This window comes from Agaricus bisporus (genome assembly GCF_000300575.1).
Source record: "Agaricus bisporus var. bisporus H97 unplaced genomic scaffold AGABI2scaffold_2, whole genome shotgun sequence".
Lineage (NCBI taxonomy): Eukaryota > Fungi > Basidiomycota > Agaricomycetes > Agaricales > Agaricaceae > Agaricus > Agaricus bisporus.
This window is the reverse complement of record NW_006267355.1, coordinates 2,886,671-2,900,095: the sequence shown is the minus strand read 5'-3', so window position 1 is coordinate 2,900,095 and position 13,425 is coordinate 2,886,671. Positions and strand designations below refer to the sequence as shown.

At 45.5% G+C, this 13,425-nt stretch overlaps 4 protein-coding genes across 4 annotated transcripts; 2 read left to right on the top strand and 2 right to left on the bottom strand.

The window, feature by feature from the left end:
• Positions 1 to 1,051: 1,051 nt before the first annotated feature.
• AGABI2DRAFT_183688 (hypothetical protein) lies at positions 1,052 to 4,349 on the top strand (the record flags this gene model as incomplete). The annotated part of the gene is made up of 13 exons (XM_006458683.1): positions 1,052 to 1,295; positions 1,345 to 1,983; positions 2,042 to 2,119; positions 2,173 to 2,277; positions 2,331 to 2,462; positions 2,494 to 2,497; positions 2,659 to 2,749; positions 2,802 to 3,005; positions 3,062 to 3,344; positions 3,397 to 3,467; positions 3,518 to 3,600; positions 3,651 to 3,978; positions 4,011 to 4,349. 13 exons carry the CDS (start codon positions 1,052 to 1,054, stop codon positions 4,347 to 4,349), a joined length of 2,601 nt encoding a protein of 866 aa, XP_006458746.1.
• Positions 4,350 to 5,616: 1,267 nt separating this feature from the next.
• On the top strand, positions 5,617 to 7,493 carry AGABI2DRAFT_134400 (hypothetical protein). The gene is made up of 5 exons (XM_006458682.1): positions 5,617 to 5,838; positions 5,886 to 5,936; positions 5,999 to 6,070; positions 6,124 to 6,635; positions 6,692 to 7,493. The coding sequence occupies exons 1-5, from the start codon at positions 5,695 to 5,697 to the stop codon at positions 7,335 to 7,337; spliced, it is 1,425 nt and encodes a 474-aa protein (XP_006458745.1). The 5' UTR covers positions 5,617 to 5,694; the 3' UTR covers positions 7,338 to 7,493.
• A 202-nt stretch (positions 7,494 to 7,695) lies between these two features.
• AGABI2DRAFT_115767 (hypothetical protein) lies at positions 7,696 to 9,428 on the bottom strand (the record flags this gene model as incomplete). Its single annotated transcript, XM_006458681.1, has 4 exons — positions 7,696 to 7,968; positions 8,034 to 8,865; positions 8,918 to 9,303; positions 9,363 to 9,428. 4 exons carry the CDS (start codon positions 9,426 to 9,428, stop codon positions 7,696 to 7,698), a joined length of 1,557 nt encoding a protein of 518 aa, XP_006458744.1.
• Positions 9,429 to 9,725: 297 nt separating this feature from the next.
• On the bottom strand, positions 9,726 to 10,992 carry AGABI2DRAFT_190941 (hypothetical protein). The gene has a single exon (XM_006458680.1). The coding sequence runs from the start codon at positions 10,774 to 10,776 to the stop codon at positions 9,862 to 9,864; it is 915 nt and encodes a 304-aa protein (XP_006458743.1). The 5' UTR covers positions 10,777 to 10,992; the 3' UTR covers positions 9,726 to 9,861.
• Positions 10,993 to 13,425: the final 2,433 nt, after the last annotated feature.

Below are 13,425 nucleotides of genomic sequence, written 5' to 3'. Positions count from 1 at the left end.
AATATTCATATTCGCGTCGCTTTTATCACCTGTAGGACCAATTGCATTTGTCGGGGATATATACACGCACATGACTTTTTGAGTTTGGAAAAGTCGTGTCATATATGATGTCAAGGGCGACAGAGGCGACCCAAGCGCTGATAGAAAGACCTAGCCCAGATGAGTGAATATCTGTTATTAACAGTTAATAACTAGGGGTTATTCACAGTAGTTATTAACTCGAGAGTTATTCACGGAACCCTAAACCTGACAACGGTGATACAGTATGTAGTCAGTCGAGGAAACAATGGTGATACAATATACAGTCAGTCGCTGTGAAGTTCCAACTTGTATGACGCAAGTGAACCTCACTCGGTCTTCTGACTGCAGGGAAGGAGAAATACGTGCCTTCGAAGTTCAAGAAACATACAAGTTCCACATGTTGATTAATCTGATAGGGGCTGCGTTTCTCAAAGACAAATATACATACATTCCCACAGGAACTCATTGGATCTATTGGATCATGCAAAGTATCGAGTTTCATGTGGTAGGTGGAGCTGGGCTTTGCCGCCATTGGAGTGCAGGGGTAAAGATGGTTGCGATTGGACTATGGCGTTCCACTGGTGGGCGAATATGATATTTGGACATGTTTTATTTCATCCCTGACCCTGAAAGAAGCCTTCATACACCCACCGTATCCGAGTTAGGACTTTCCGTAAGGCCACAAAATCTTTGACGCCATACACTTGTCTCAGAATACCTACTCGGCCCAGGAAAAGAGCGAATGCTGGGGATGTGCTCGAGCGAGTAACTACTTCAACAACGGCTGATTTGGACTCGATTCAAGTTTCGGCATTGTACATTCAGCACTCAGCATGCTCCTCGTGGTGACACGAGCCGAAATACCTCTGGTCGCGTCCAGCGTTCAACGTTCAACTTGTGCCTGTGTCTCGAAATTTTCACAGACCTGGTGCTATTGTGCACAAACGGAGAATTATTTCATGCGGTCACCTCAATAGTTCATGAGCTTTAAATGTGAGGTCTCTCGAATCCGTGTGTTATCGTTTTCACCATGGTCGCCCTTACCGGCTCCTACAGGCACTGGACTCTCCTCGTTCTGTGGTTGAGGTTGGTTTCCTACATATGCGCTACCAACGTCGATCCAGCTGTCTTGGATGCATGCCCCGGCTACAACGCGCAGAACGTCAAGACAGAAGGCGGAACCCTTATAGCAGACCTTACACTAGCCGGTGAAGCCTGCAATGTCTTCGGAGATGACCTTACAGCGCTTTCTCTGAGAGTTGACTATGAAACCAGTAATCTCTCTTCTTTCGGTAGTCCGGACAACGCTGATTATATGTGTAGAGGATCGTATTCATTTGAAAATAGTGGACGCCAACTCGAGCCGCTATGAAGTTCCCGAGAGTGTGTTCCCTCGACCCTCCAACCAAGCAGTGTCGCCAGATTCGGCTTCAATCCAATTCAACTTTACAACCTCACCTTTTACATTCTCAATCTATCGGAGTTCCTCTCAGGAGGTATTATTCTCTACTGCTTCGCATCCTATCATCTTCGAGCCGCAATATCTTCGTGTCAAGACGAATCTACCTGACAATGCGAATATTTATGGCTTTGGGGAGCACACTAACCCCTTCCATCTCCCAACTGACAATATGACGCTTACCTTATGGTCGAAGGAGTCCCCCGGGCTTCCCACTGGTACAAACTTATACGGAAATCACCCAGTCTATTTCGAACATCGTACCACGGGAACACATGGTGTCTTTTTCTTGAACTCCAATGGTATGGATGTCAAGCTCAGTAACACGGGGGGAACTAGCCTGGAATATAATGCCATCGGTGGCGTTATGGACTATTATTTTTTGGCTGGTAGTGAGTCGGATCCGGCAGAGGTTGCAAGACAATATGCGGAAGTTGCTGGTCTCCCTGCTGAGGTAGCCTATTGGAGTTTCGGTTTTCATCAATGCCGCTTCGGCTATAAAGGTATATATAATACTTGTTCTTCGCCATTTCGACTCACTCTTACACTTTTTCAACATAGATTTCGTCAACGTAGCTGAGGTTATATCTAAATATGCAGCAGCAGGCATTCCTCTCGAAACTATGTGGACGGATATTGGTGAATTTTATCCTCCTTTTCTCTTCACACAATGTTTACAATCGTGGCTACAGATTACATGGATAGACGTCGTATTTTCACTGTAGACCCGCAATTCTTCCCGATGAACAGGATGCGTGATGTCGTCGACTATTTACATTCCCATGACCAGCACTTCAGTGAGTCATGCTCTAAAACCCCTCGGTCTTTTCACTGACATTGCTCTAAACAGTTTTGATGACTGATCCTGCGGTAGCCTATTTACCAGATGATCCGGATTATTTGTCGTTTCACCGTGGCAAAGACCTCAACGTATATCTTAAAGCTGACAACGGAAGTGATTTCATTGCTATCGTTTGGCCCGGTAAGCATTTTTGTGACTTGCTATTCAGTAGGAAGGTGCTGATTTGCTGGAGATCAGGCGTGACTGTATATCCAGGTAAATGGAAACTAGTGGCTTGTCGGTGCACCTTCTTGACGTAACTTCCAGATTGGTTTAATCCCAACGTCACAGAGTATGCATTTTTCTTTGTTCAAAACTGAAGCTAATTGTGATTTAGATTTTGGAACAACGAATTCCGGGAATTCTACGACCCGGAAACGGGGCTAGATATTGACGGTGCATGGATTGATATGAACGAACCCTCTAATGTACGTGAAACGCTTCCATGTGTCATTTCGTTGATTTGACCGTGACTTCTAGTTTTGCAATCTACCCTGCGATGACCCTTTCCAACAGGCCAGAGATCAGGGTCTTCCTCCTCCCAGGACAAGTTCCCCTCCTGATCCTAATGCTCCTATCTTCCAAAACGACTCTCAATCTCAACTTGGCAGGCGCGACGATATACTCAACCCACCTTACGCAATCAATAATGCCGCGGGTCCGCTTTCATCGAAGACTTCTATGGTGGGTATTCAAATAAGATTTTTCCTGCAAAGAACTTTTATGACCTCGTTCTTTAGACCAATGCGACTCATGCTAATGGGCTGCAGGAGTATGACGTGCACAATCTTTATGGGATGATGATGTCTATTGCCACGCGCACAGCCATGCTGGCTCGTCGTCCTGGTAAACGACCCCTTATCATTACTCGCTCTACTTTTGCCGGAGTCGGAGCGCATGTCGGCAAGTGGCTTGGGGATAACATCAGTCTATGGGAACAGTATAGGTTCTCCATTGGTGGGATGCTGAATTTTGCGACTATCTTCCAAGTTCCGATGGTTGGAAGTGACATTTGCGGATTTAGTGCGTTCAAGTTCCATTGTGTCTCTAGCCAACTAATGGAATCTCCTGCTAGATGGCAATACAACGGAGACTCTGTGTGCTCGTTGGGCCACGCTCGGCGCTTTCTATCCTTTCATGCGCAATGTATGCTATATGCTTTTCTATTCTTCGAGATTCCTTGACGCGGCGTATAGCACAACGAGATCCACGCCAACGATCAAGAGTATTACCTTTGGCCTTCGGTCACTCAGGCAGCTAAAAGTTCAATGGATATTCGGTCTGTTGTTCTCATTACCTTGACACCTAAGATACTGACACTGTTCGTAGTTATCGCCTAATGGACTACTTCTACACTGCCTTTCATCAAGCCCACACCGATGGCACACCCGTTCTCCATCCCCTTTGGTTCAAATATCCGAAAGACGCAAACACCTTCCCTCTTGATCTGCAATTCTTCTTCGGCGATTCCATTCTTGTCTCTCCTGTGACAGAAGAGAACTCGACTTCTGTTGACATATACCTTCCCGACGATATCTTCTACAACTTTACCTCTTTGGCTCCTGTTGAAGGTACCAGATCAAATGTCTCTCTCACCAACATCGATTTTACGACTATCCCCGTTCACATCAAGGGTGGTGTCGTGCTTCCTCTCCGCGTCGAATCTGCCATGACGACGACAGAGTTGAGGACGAAGGCTTTGAGTTCGTCGTAGCTACCGGTCAGGATGGTACTGCCTCTGGCAGTCTTTACATCGACGATGGAGAGTCTATCGAGCCATCTCAAACGACTACTGTGGATATGAGTTTCAAGGAGGGCAAGTTGGATGTAAAGGGAACATTTGATTTCCCAACGGGCGTTAACGTAGCGCGTGTGCGGTTCCTTAACGTGGAGAAGGCTCCCAAGAAAGTGAAGGTTAATGGGAAAAATTTGGGTCACTCGCGTATAAAGCATGATGCGACGAACAAGGTGTTGGATGTCACTGTTGATGTTGCTTTCGATAAAGACTTATCGGTGGAGCTTTCATGATTTCTTTCAGTTTTTGTCACTCCTACGTGTGTAAGCAGTTGAACTTGTCGGGAATATATATATACTTCAAATTCGGAAAGAGGGCGAAAGTGGTCATACGATATGTGCTGCCAGTCTCTTTCAGAGTTGATCGGCCATCGAATCAATATACTCAGAACAGAGACACTGTATCAGCTGTGAAGGACAGAAGTTCCGGAGACGGTTCTTTTCTGAGAGCGTTACGTTTTCTTCCTTCATTTGAGGAACCAAAAGGAACGAGCAGGTGAATAGGCCAGTAAAGGCATTGTATGTATCCATTCTATACCCCTCTTGCGTCAACCGTTGGCCGGATAAAATTGATTTGGGACAGTGATAATCGACATTCGTGCCTTCTAAATATAGAAGCATCATCTTGAATGCGAAAAACTTTGGGGAAGATGAAAACGAGCAATTTCGGGCGATTACGTTCCTGAAAATGTAATCACCGTACCCCACCGCCGGAGGGGTATCTAAGATGTCCGTATTCTGGAGGGTTGTCCAGGGGTTGTCTAAGAGTCTATGTATAGTATAAACATGTCCAAAAGGGAAAGAATATTGATATTTTAGGACACCGCCCACGGTAACCGAGCCTGGGACCACTGCCTATGTCTCATCTAAATTTCTGGCAAGTCATACAAACAAGGACAATTGTCAAGCAAAGGGGTTACCCAGCCCATACAACCGACACTCAAGCGCTCACCGGATCCCCGAGGTTGTTCGGAGTCAAGACTTTACATTTGAGTGTAGGCGTAGTATCAGTCGATAACGCTGCCAAGTACATCAACGTTATTCTATTTCTTCACCCGGTAGATCAACAGACAAGACATGATGAAGAATCTGGCTCGGAGTTTCTGTGGAGACAACCCTTGAGCTTGAGTCGTCTTGGCTGATTTCAAGAGCAATCAATTCGCTTGATGAGTTGTCAGTGGGACAGAAATGGCAGACTTTCGCCGTAACACTACACGGTAGGCACAATTGATTGTGCACGCGTTAGCCTCTCGGTTGTGCAATGCGCAAAACGTACTCACATTCACGTGTGTCGTGTTTGGCCTTGCTTGGGATCAGAATGTCACCCCAAAAAACTGAGTTGGCGCAAGCACGGCTGGTTCGCTTAATAGTCTGACCTTGATATTGACCACGCGCGGCGCAGGGCTGAACGTAACAAGCAGACATTAAAGAGTCTTGATCCTGAATTTCATGTGATGCTCATTACGCAGATAGTGGCAGGGAAGGCGTGGGTACGCCGAGAGAGTTAAAAATTTTGGGGATGATGCACCAATATATAATATTCAACGCGTCATCCTCACCCCAACCAGCTGCCTGCATTATGGCCCCCGCCGCCCTCGACTCTTCTGTCTTCTTCGACCCTAGCGACCTCAACGACATCGATGCCATCTTGCATTACGACGACGATCCAAAGCATTCGACGCATGTCTGTTTGAATTGCCGTCGAGTGGAGACCCCTGACCACGTATGTCTTCCTCTTTCAAATCATTTCGAATACTAATTTGTGTGCAGAAACTCGTTCCTTGTGCTCAGTGTAAATCCGTCTTTTATTGTGATGTCGTCGTACGCCCCAATCGTTATCTACCATTTTATAAGACATCTGATGCGCCTAATCTTTTAATTAGTGTTCCAACGAGAATTGGCTGAAGGGCAGGAGAGGCTCACTCCGCCACAGGGATGTTTGTAGGTTCTTGAGAGTGAGTCGAAAACTTCTTTCCCTTTTTGGAACGTCTTCTAAATCTCAAAGTAGCGCAGCCACAAAAAGCGCCCAGCAATGCAGGCCATTGCTAGACAGTTTCCTTGGATGCGCCAAACTTACGATGGATCGTATACTTGTGATCGCTATCGCGATAGTCGAGGACTTTTCGGGTGTGGAACCAACTACGGATGGTGGACGACACCACCTTGCTCTTGCGACGATGACGTGGACTATATATCGGGTATGCAATTACTAGAAGATGAACCTAGAGAGGAACGTCAGGGTTGGTTGCTCCCTGACGATGAAATTCCTTGGCTAGATTTTGAGTCCATGGATATCGCCCCTCCTGCAGCTCCGCCTAACTTCGAACATAACTGGACGAGCTATTACGAGTGGCGTGGCCTTCCCTTGCGTTCGCCAGCGGCGCTACTTTTACACTGGCCGCTCTCCACATACCGTCTACTCTGCCAATTGAATTGCATACCATCCGATATCCCTATGCAACGGCGACGTCTCACTGTGCATCTTTTGGGCGTTACGCGGGAGCTCGACCTACTTCCTCTGTACGGAACTTTCTATTTATCTGAAAATTATTCTATGTTAACCTTTTGCATGATAGTTTTGGAGAACTGGCGCTCTTGATCCCTAATACTGACATCGAATTTGTCATGTTCGGATCTGGTGTATTCCGCGTCCTCATGGAAGCCGAAAATGACGAGGATTGTATAGCATCTCAACCCTACGCTTATACCTATACCGCCCCTGATGCATCTGGTGGAAGCACGATCAAGATTTCCCTATCCGACGCTGGACCTATCTGGGGTGACCAGGAGATTCATATACCTTCGAAGCGCCCAGATGCCATGATTGCCCTCGATGCTAACTTCGATGGTTGCGGTCAATGGCAACTCGCACTTCTCGCTTCTCGGGCATACAATATTCCTTTTGCGGTAACAGAATCCCAAGAAGTGAATATTGATTTTAGTATGTCGGCACTTCGCGAACTTCCAGCAGCAAGGAAAACGATGTGGGCGTGGGTTGATCTTAATGAGGAGGAAGAGAAGAGGATTCGTAAGACGGCTACAAAGACGTATACTTGGGGTTTGAATCCTTTTATGTGTCCTGGACCTAAACCTCAGGCGTTGGGAGGTGGACCTATGGCGTCCAATGGGTTTGAGTTTATTATCACGACGGGTGGTGCGGATGAAGATGCGGATCCTGTGAAGTTGAAAAAGCGCGGTCCGTTGTTGGATGATTATATGTAGGCATCCCCGTACCCCCTAGACTTTTATCATAGACATTTTTTTTTCTGTTATCATTTTTTTGGCCTTGCACGTTGGCATTCGTTTTTTGTGCGAGCAAATTTGTGTATATTCGTGATTTTACAATTGGAATACAGACTATGGTTAGATTTTTGTTGTTTTTGAAAACTCACGCCGTGGAAGGCAAGAATTGTGTGAGTGAATGCGATATGAGGATGGCTTATATGATATACCATGACATACGTAGGCTATATGCGACCGGTAGATACTTGCTTCGGGCTCTTTGCACGTTGATTCGATATTCTCATCCTTAACCGTAACCACGAAGATCCCCGTATAACCCCATATCTAGTCAAAAATCCTAATCGAAATGGTTACAAACGAGTTTAAGAGACCCATAACGTCCCTCCCCATGATCCAATATAACACGAAACGTCCTTTGAAGATCATGTATTGCCACAACACACTGAGGTATTGCAGTATAATTTCTGTTTAACTGGGTTGATGGTACACCTTCAAGTACGACTCTTGTGATACCGTTGTCATGTGTGAATAGGGGATGGCGTTCGTATAGATGACGTATCGTTAGGGTTTGTAAAGTTGGGATTAGGGCGACTACGTCTGTGATATTTTTCTGTATATTAGGTTGTTTATCAGCCCCTTGAAAGCAGAAATCAATAATGAGAAAAATAAACATACCACTAATACGCTAGCGTCATGGTCGGAAAATAGGTTCATTGATGTCGTTACTTCCAAATTCTCCAGGATTTTAAATGGGGGTATCCACTCTTTCCAATATTCGAAAAACCAAGGTGAGAGGGGATTCGAATGCGTGTGTAGAGAAATTTGGAGAGACTTGAAAGATTCTTCATGATGCCGGAGTCCCCGTTCAAATAGATCCCGGATATCTACAGCGGAGTCTGTGTCGCCTCCTAATGTCAACTCCAATGCTTCTAAACCTTGATATGAGTGCAGATATGTTAACAATGACTCCCCAATTGTATCGACACTTAAACGCTTCAACTTCCTTCCAAATTCTTTCATAAATTTCCAGACTTCCGTGCAAGGTTCGTTATTCGAGCAAGCAGATCGGCCATAGGCGAGTCGTAAACTCTGTAGACTCTTCATTTCTTTGATAACATCCCCACTTAACATCACCGGTACATTGTCTATCACCAGTTTCTCCAAATTAGGGAAGACGCCAAGTTGATAGAGTTCAATTTGAGGACGTAGTTTGTTTGTTGAACGAAGTTCTAGACGTTTGAGTTTGGTGTTCTGCGTGGTGGCTCCGAACAATTGGCAGTAAATTGAACTGCTTCCTTCGAGCCTCGTAGGGATTGATGTGTTCGCTTCATGTAATGGCCATGTTAGTTTTACTGTCGCCAAGTGAGGTGATTCGACTATGGGAAGTGGTTTAAAAGAGTTGTGGTCGAGGAAGATGATGTTGAGGGTAGAAAGATGTGGTAATGTTAGGAGAGCATTTGATATATCTCGCGTGAACTCGTCGGTTTCAAAATTACTGAGACATATCCTTGCAAAGATGTTAATTTATAACTGACTAAGAGGGTATCAAATCAACTCACGTTGTCTCCCTCAGATTTTCAAGAGTTTGGATTACAGAAGGGAGTTTGATCGTGAGACTGTGTATGGCCGACTGTCCCTCTTCGTGCTCAATGATATCTGACATACTTGTACTTGGACACCCAAATACTCCAGAAACAAAGATCTTCAGCCGCTTTGCTCGCCGCAGCGCGGCGGGCTGCTTCTTCGTATAAAGTGTAGCGAGCTGGTGCTTGAGGCGGTTGATGTAATACATCCACAGGTCGCTACTCCAAGAGGCGTCCTGCCATTTGAAAGGATCTTGACAAGGTCCTCCATGAACAACAAGGGTATCAAACATAGCCTCGCACACGTAGACATTGAATGACCTGCGAACGAGTCGAAGTGGCGTTAATGATAGTTGTAGGCCCTAGATTTACAGCTCAACATGATAAAACTAGAACCAAGTGCGGATGGGAAAAGACGGACCTTCAAGAAATCTACGATGTAGAGAAAGACCCCACTGGGGAGGTCGAGGAGGTTGGAATCTGGCATTGCTAAATGACATGATTCCAGCGAGGGTACGGTCTATATAACTAGCCCGCGTACTGCCCGTTCCTTTGCTCCGGCATATGTCCAATTGAGCCCCGTGAGTCCATTATGCTTATAACCTAGTGATTATACTGGTTCAGCAATGCAGATATCACAGTGGACGTGCATCCGTAGGGCTTACTTTCCCTTTTTTGGTGGGGCGTGCTTGCGCTTGCGCTTGGACAGTGATTGATTTCACAGGGTTAGATGTGGCACGTCGCACATGTATCGGAGAACATCGAAGCGACATTAAAGTGACCGTGTCCGAAAGAATTTTGATGTCTGTGCACGATTGACTGCCACCAACATGTTTATGTTTTGATGATGTTGACAAGCAGAGTGGCATACAGCGTACGTAATTGCATAATTGAACTTTCCACAAAAAAAAACCCCTTTTTCAAGCGATAGCAGCCCAGTTGAACGCATCCGTAGCCAATTTCTCACTATCCCAAGAATCGCCAACTTGTCCATCCCCAATGTGCTTCTTCGCCAACTCCAGATCATCCTTCACGAAGTCTGGCAAACGGCCAGCCATCAATTGTCCAGGTTGTTGTTTCAGCGCCTCGACAACATCTTTCCATCCCCATCTCTCATCTGGTACTGTTCTGACATTGTCGTACCACAACCACCTCTTTCCCGAACCCTTCTTCTCGTCACCCATGTATTCTTTGATTTCTTTCCCAGCGCCAAGCAAAATAGCGGTCAAAGCAATGAATATTCCCGGTTCTTGTTCATCACCCGAGAATAATCCTTTGACTAAAAGGTCCTCAACGTCTCTCCATAGCGAGTCTCGGAATATATCAGCCAAGGCGAATGCCCGAGCGAGAATAGTAGCATGGATCGAGGTGGTGTAATAATATTCTTGTGATTTATTGCGATCGTCTTGGTCAAGTGGCGTATAGGCACGAGAAGTAGCACTCCACATTCCATCATACAAATTCTTGGCCAAACTTTCTCCCAAAATCGCAGGTCCGCTTGCAGGAAGTACGACAGCTGTCTTGTAAGGAGGTCTTTCTCCTTCACCTAGGATGGTTCCGGTGTGCACTGCTTCGTTGTTGATTTGAAGAGCGACGAAGGTGGTGAAGGTGATGTAGTCATCGATTGTTTCGCGATGACCAAGGGAAGATAGAATGACCTGTTTCGAGATTGTGGAGAGGAGTGCGTCAAGGGATGCCGTACTCTGCTTGAAACCCTCCGAACCGATATCTTTGTTGATCAGAGCGGCGAGTTTTCCAGCAGAGTCGTTGTTAAGACTGGCGAAAGCAGTAGGTACATCAGCATAGAGAGCTATAGAAGAAGGTTGCGCCGCCATGGTGCTATAAGACGACAGTTGTTGCAGTGTAGAAGAGGATGATATGTGGTGCCGTTGGTGGTTGTGACCATGCTGTGTATTATATACAAAGCCCGATATATAAACATCACGATTCCTTGCACGATTCGTCGGCTCTACGCCCACTCTTGCTCTAGCGCAGCCCCTTAATGAGTCCAATCGAATCTGTTGTTTAGCCTTCGCAGTGCTACGGAGCGCAGCCATATCATCGGCGAAGAACCAATGGAGTCGCGAATTGCCTTTTTGATTATCTTCATGTGATCGATGACGCACATGTGCAGGGGCGCAGCGCAGTTCAGCTTGCCCCTGTTTGCTTCTTTCTCGTTAACGGCAACGATTCCGTGTGATGAAGCTTTACATAGCGTTATACGCCTATCATTGAGTCTCACTATCAGATTTTGTCATACATGTCTATAATGTGTAATGATTGAAGGGATTAACGCGAAACAAATCATGAAGTCTTCAAAGCAATTATTACAAGGTCTCCATCATGAAATCTTCGGAATAAAACAGTTTGGTATTCCGAAATACACGACAAGCCATTGAAGCCATAAGCGGCGCCAGTGCGGTTGACACCGTTCCTTTATATATCTGAGGAACAGGAAGAACAAGGGTGAAGCCTGCCAGAAGCACTACTCCGACTGTTATTCTACAATAAATCTCAGAGGCGTCGCTTGTTGCTTCATTTGATTGGGAGACTCACGTATAATATTGAACCCCTCCTCGAAATATTGCTCGCGAAAATGCTGGAAGGGTTCTCCCAGTCAAGAGCTTGTACAAGGAAAACTTTTCATTCTCTGCAAAATTGCCGCAAGCCTGCGTCAAGAAGACCTTGTATGACATGGCGATGATGACTGCTGAATCAAACAACAAGAGACACCAAGCGCTAGTTGAAACCCAAGTTTGAACGTCCGAATCTTTGTTTTGGTTGGTTTCTGGGATCCTATTTTGATGGCCTCCAACCAGTATCACGATATCAGACAACGATGCCACAACCCAGAGGGCCCAGAAACATCGTCGTACTCTTTTATCGTCATGGTAAATGGCGAGAATCCGTTGAAGGAAGAGAAAAGATGATGTCATCATCGATAGTAGACACAGGCATCCCGAAAGAACGTAGATCCAATTATGTGGCTCTAGTATTGTGTGTTCGTGAGGTGTCATAGTCAGAGATGGTGGCGGTGAACAAACCTATATTTATGGCCACCAGGAAGACGTGACCGGAAGCAAATAGTCTAGGAAATTGTGGATGAATACACATAATAGGCTAACTCATCGCTTGATGGCAATTCACCTTGACAATATGAAGGAGCCAGTGACAAATGTAAAACGGCTGTGCCTCGCGATTTCCGTGTCAATGTGGAGATAAGTAAATATGTCCCACAGAGTGGCCTCATCTACTCAGTACAAGGTTAACGCAACTGTGAGGATTCATTACTCACTCCCAGGATAATAAAACTTAAGTCTCTCCGAATATCTATCGCATGGGCTTCCGCGGGTGAGACGTGGTTAAGATAGACGTCAGGATTCAGCAGTTGAAGTGATTCATTGGAAACAAGCATGGCACAGCAGGTTAATCCGGGTCGTCTTCCAGGTCCCTTCTCTTATATCCCGGGGAATTGACATGACTAAGTATAGGATCGGGCTAGTATTGTGATGAGATGGAATGTGGCTAAAGAAAGCTGGTCGCTTCTTTGTGTTAGGAATGTTCTATTTTTTGTCGTAATCGATGTCATTATTCAACTTGCCCGACAACCATACTGCATATTGGATAGTGGCAAAAGATTAATTAAGACAAGAAAGCCAACAAACGTGGCGTACCAGCATTATTCGGGCATCAACTAAGCTGGCTCCGTAGGATTATTCCGACCTCACCGGGGCATATGCATAAGCATCTATCAGATGGATGTCGGGCTTCCTGATAGTGAAGATGATGGCAATCACTGTCGACGACTCCGAATCACTCCAAGTAGATTATCACCTGAGAATCAGTGATCAGACTTTAACAGCAAAAAGAATTCACGTCCTCTCGGTTAAAGAGCTCTTCCCACATAAGATCATCGACATCGCCTGTCATTATAGTCAAAATCTTGGTTTTCGACATCACTGTCATCGTCGAATCATATTTATATCTTGAAAGCTGAGATAACAGCCACTTTTGCCTAGCCTTTTTGTCCATGGGCCGGGTTACCATCTCTCCACAACCTACAGAGAGACTTCGGGAGTGGAGCGGCCAGAGCAGTTTAATTTGACCATACTCGTTCAGAAGAGCAAAATTCAAACACTTATGTAAAAGCTAAAGATGTATACAACATCCACATCTTATCCACATGAAATTCTAAAAATGTGACTGTACTCGTTAAGAATAAAAGTTGAGACGCTTAGACGTTGAGCCATTAACAAGTAATACCATTCTTGGATAGTTGCCTCACTGTTTTGACCTTAAGTTTGGTACCGTTGTAAATCGTTGAATTCGACAGTCACTTGGGCAACGAGCACACTAGGTGACTTAGGCTCGAGGCAAGTGACTGAAGAACTATTGTATAAAAATAACTGTGTAATTTCATCTACCCCCATTTAGTTGTGAGCGGATCACATGCTAAGCCTGGCGGTTTCTTCCCTGAGGTAAGA

What these genes read in the sequence shown, in the direction of transcription:
- AGABI2DRAFT_190941 (XM_006458680.1), bottom strand. Translation starts at nt 10,776, where the DNA reads ATGGCGGCGCAACCTTCTTCTATAGCTCTCTATGCTGATGTACCTACT.
- AGABI2DRAFT_134400 (XM_006458682.1), top strand. Translation starts at nt 5,695, where the DNA reads ATGGCCCCCGCCGCCCTCGACTCTTCTGTCTTCTTCGACCCTAGCGAC. An exon ending in TCTTTTATTGTGATGTCGTC is followed by an intron (nt 5,937 to 5,998) that starts GTACGCCCCAAT and finishes TCTTTTAATTAG; the next exon opens with TGTTCCAACGAGAATTGGCT. An exon ending in GAGCTCGACCTACTTCCTCT is followed by an intron (nt 6,636 to 6,691) that starts GTACGGAACTTT and finishes TTTGCATGATAG; the next exon opens with TTTTGGAGAACTGGCGCTCT.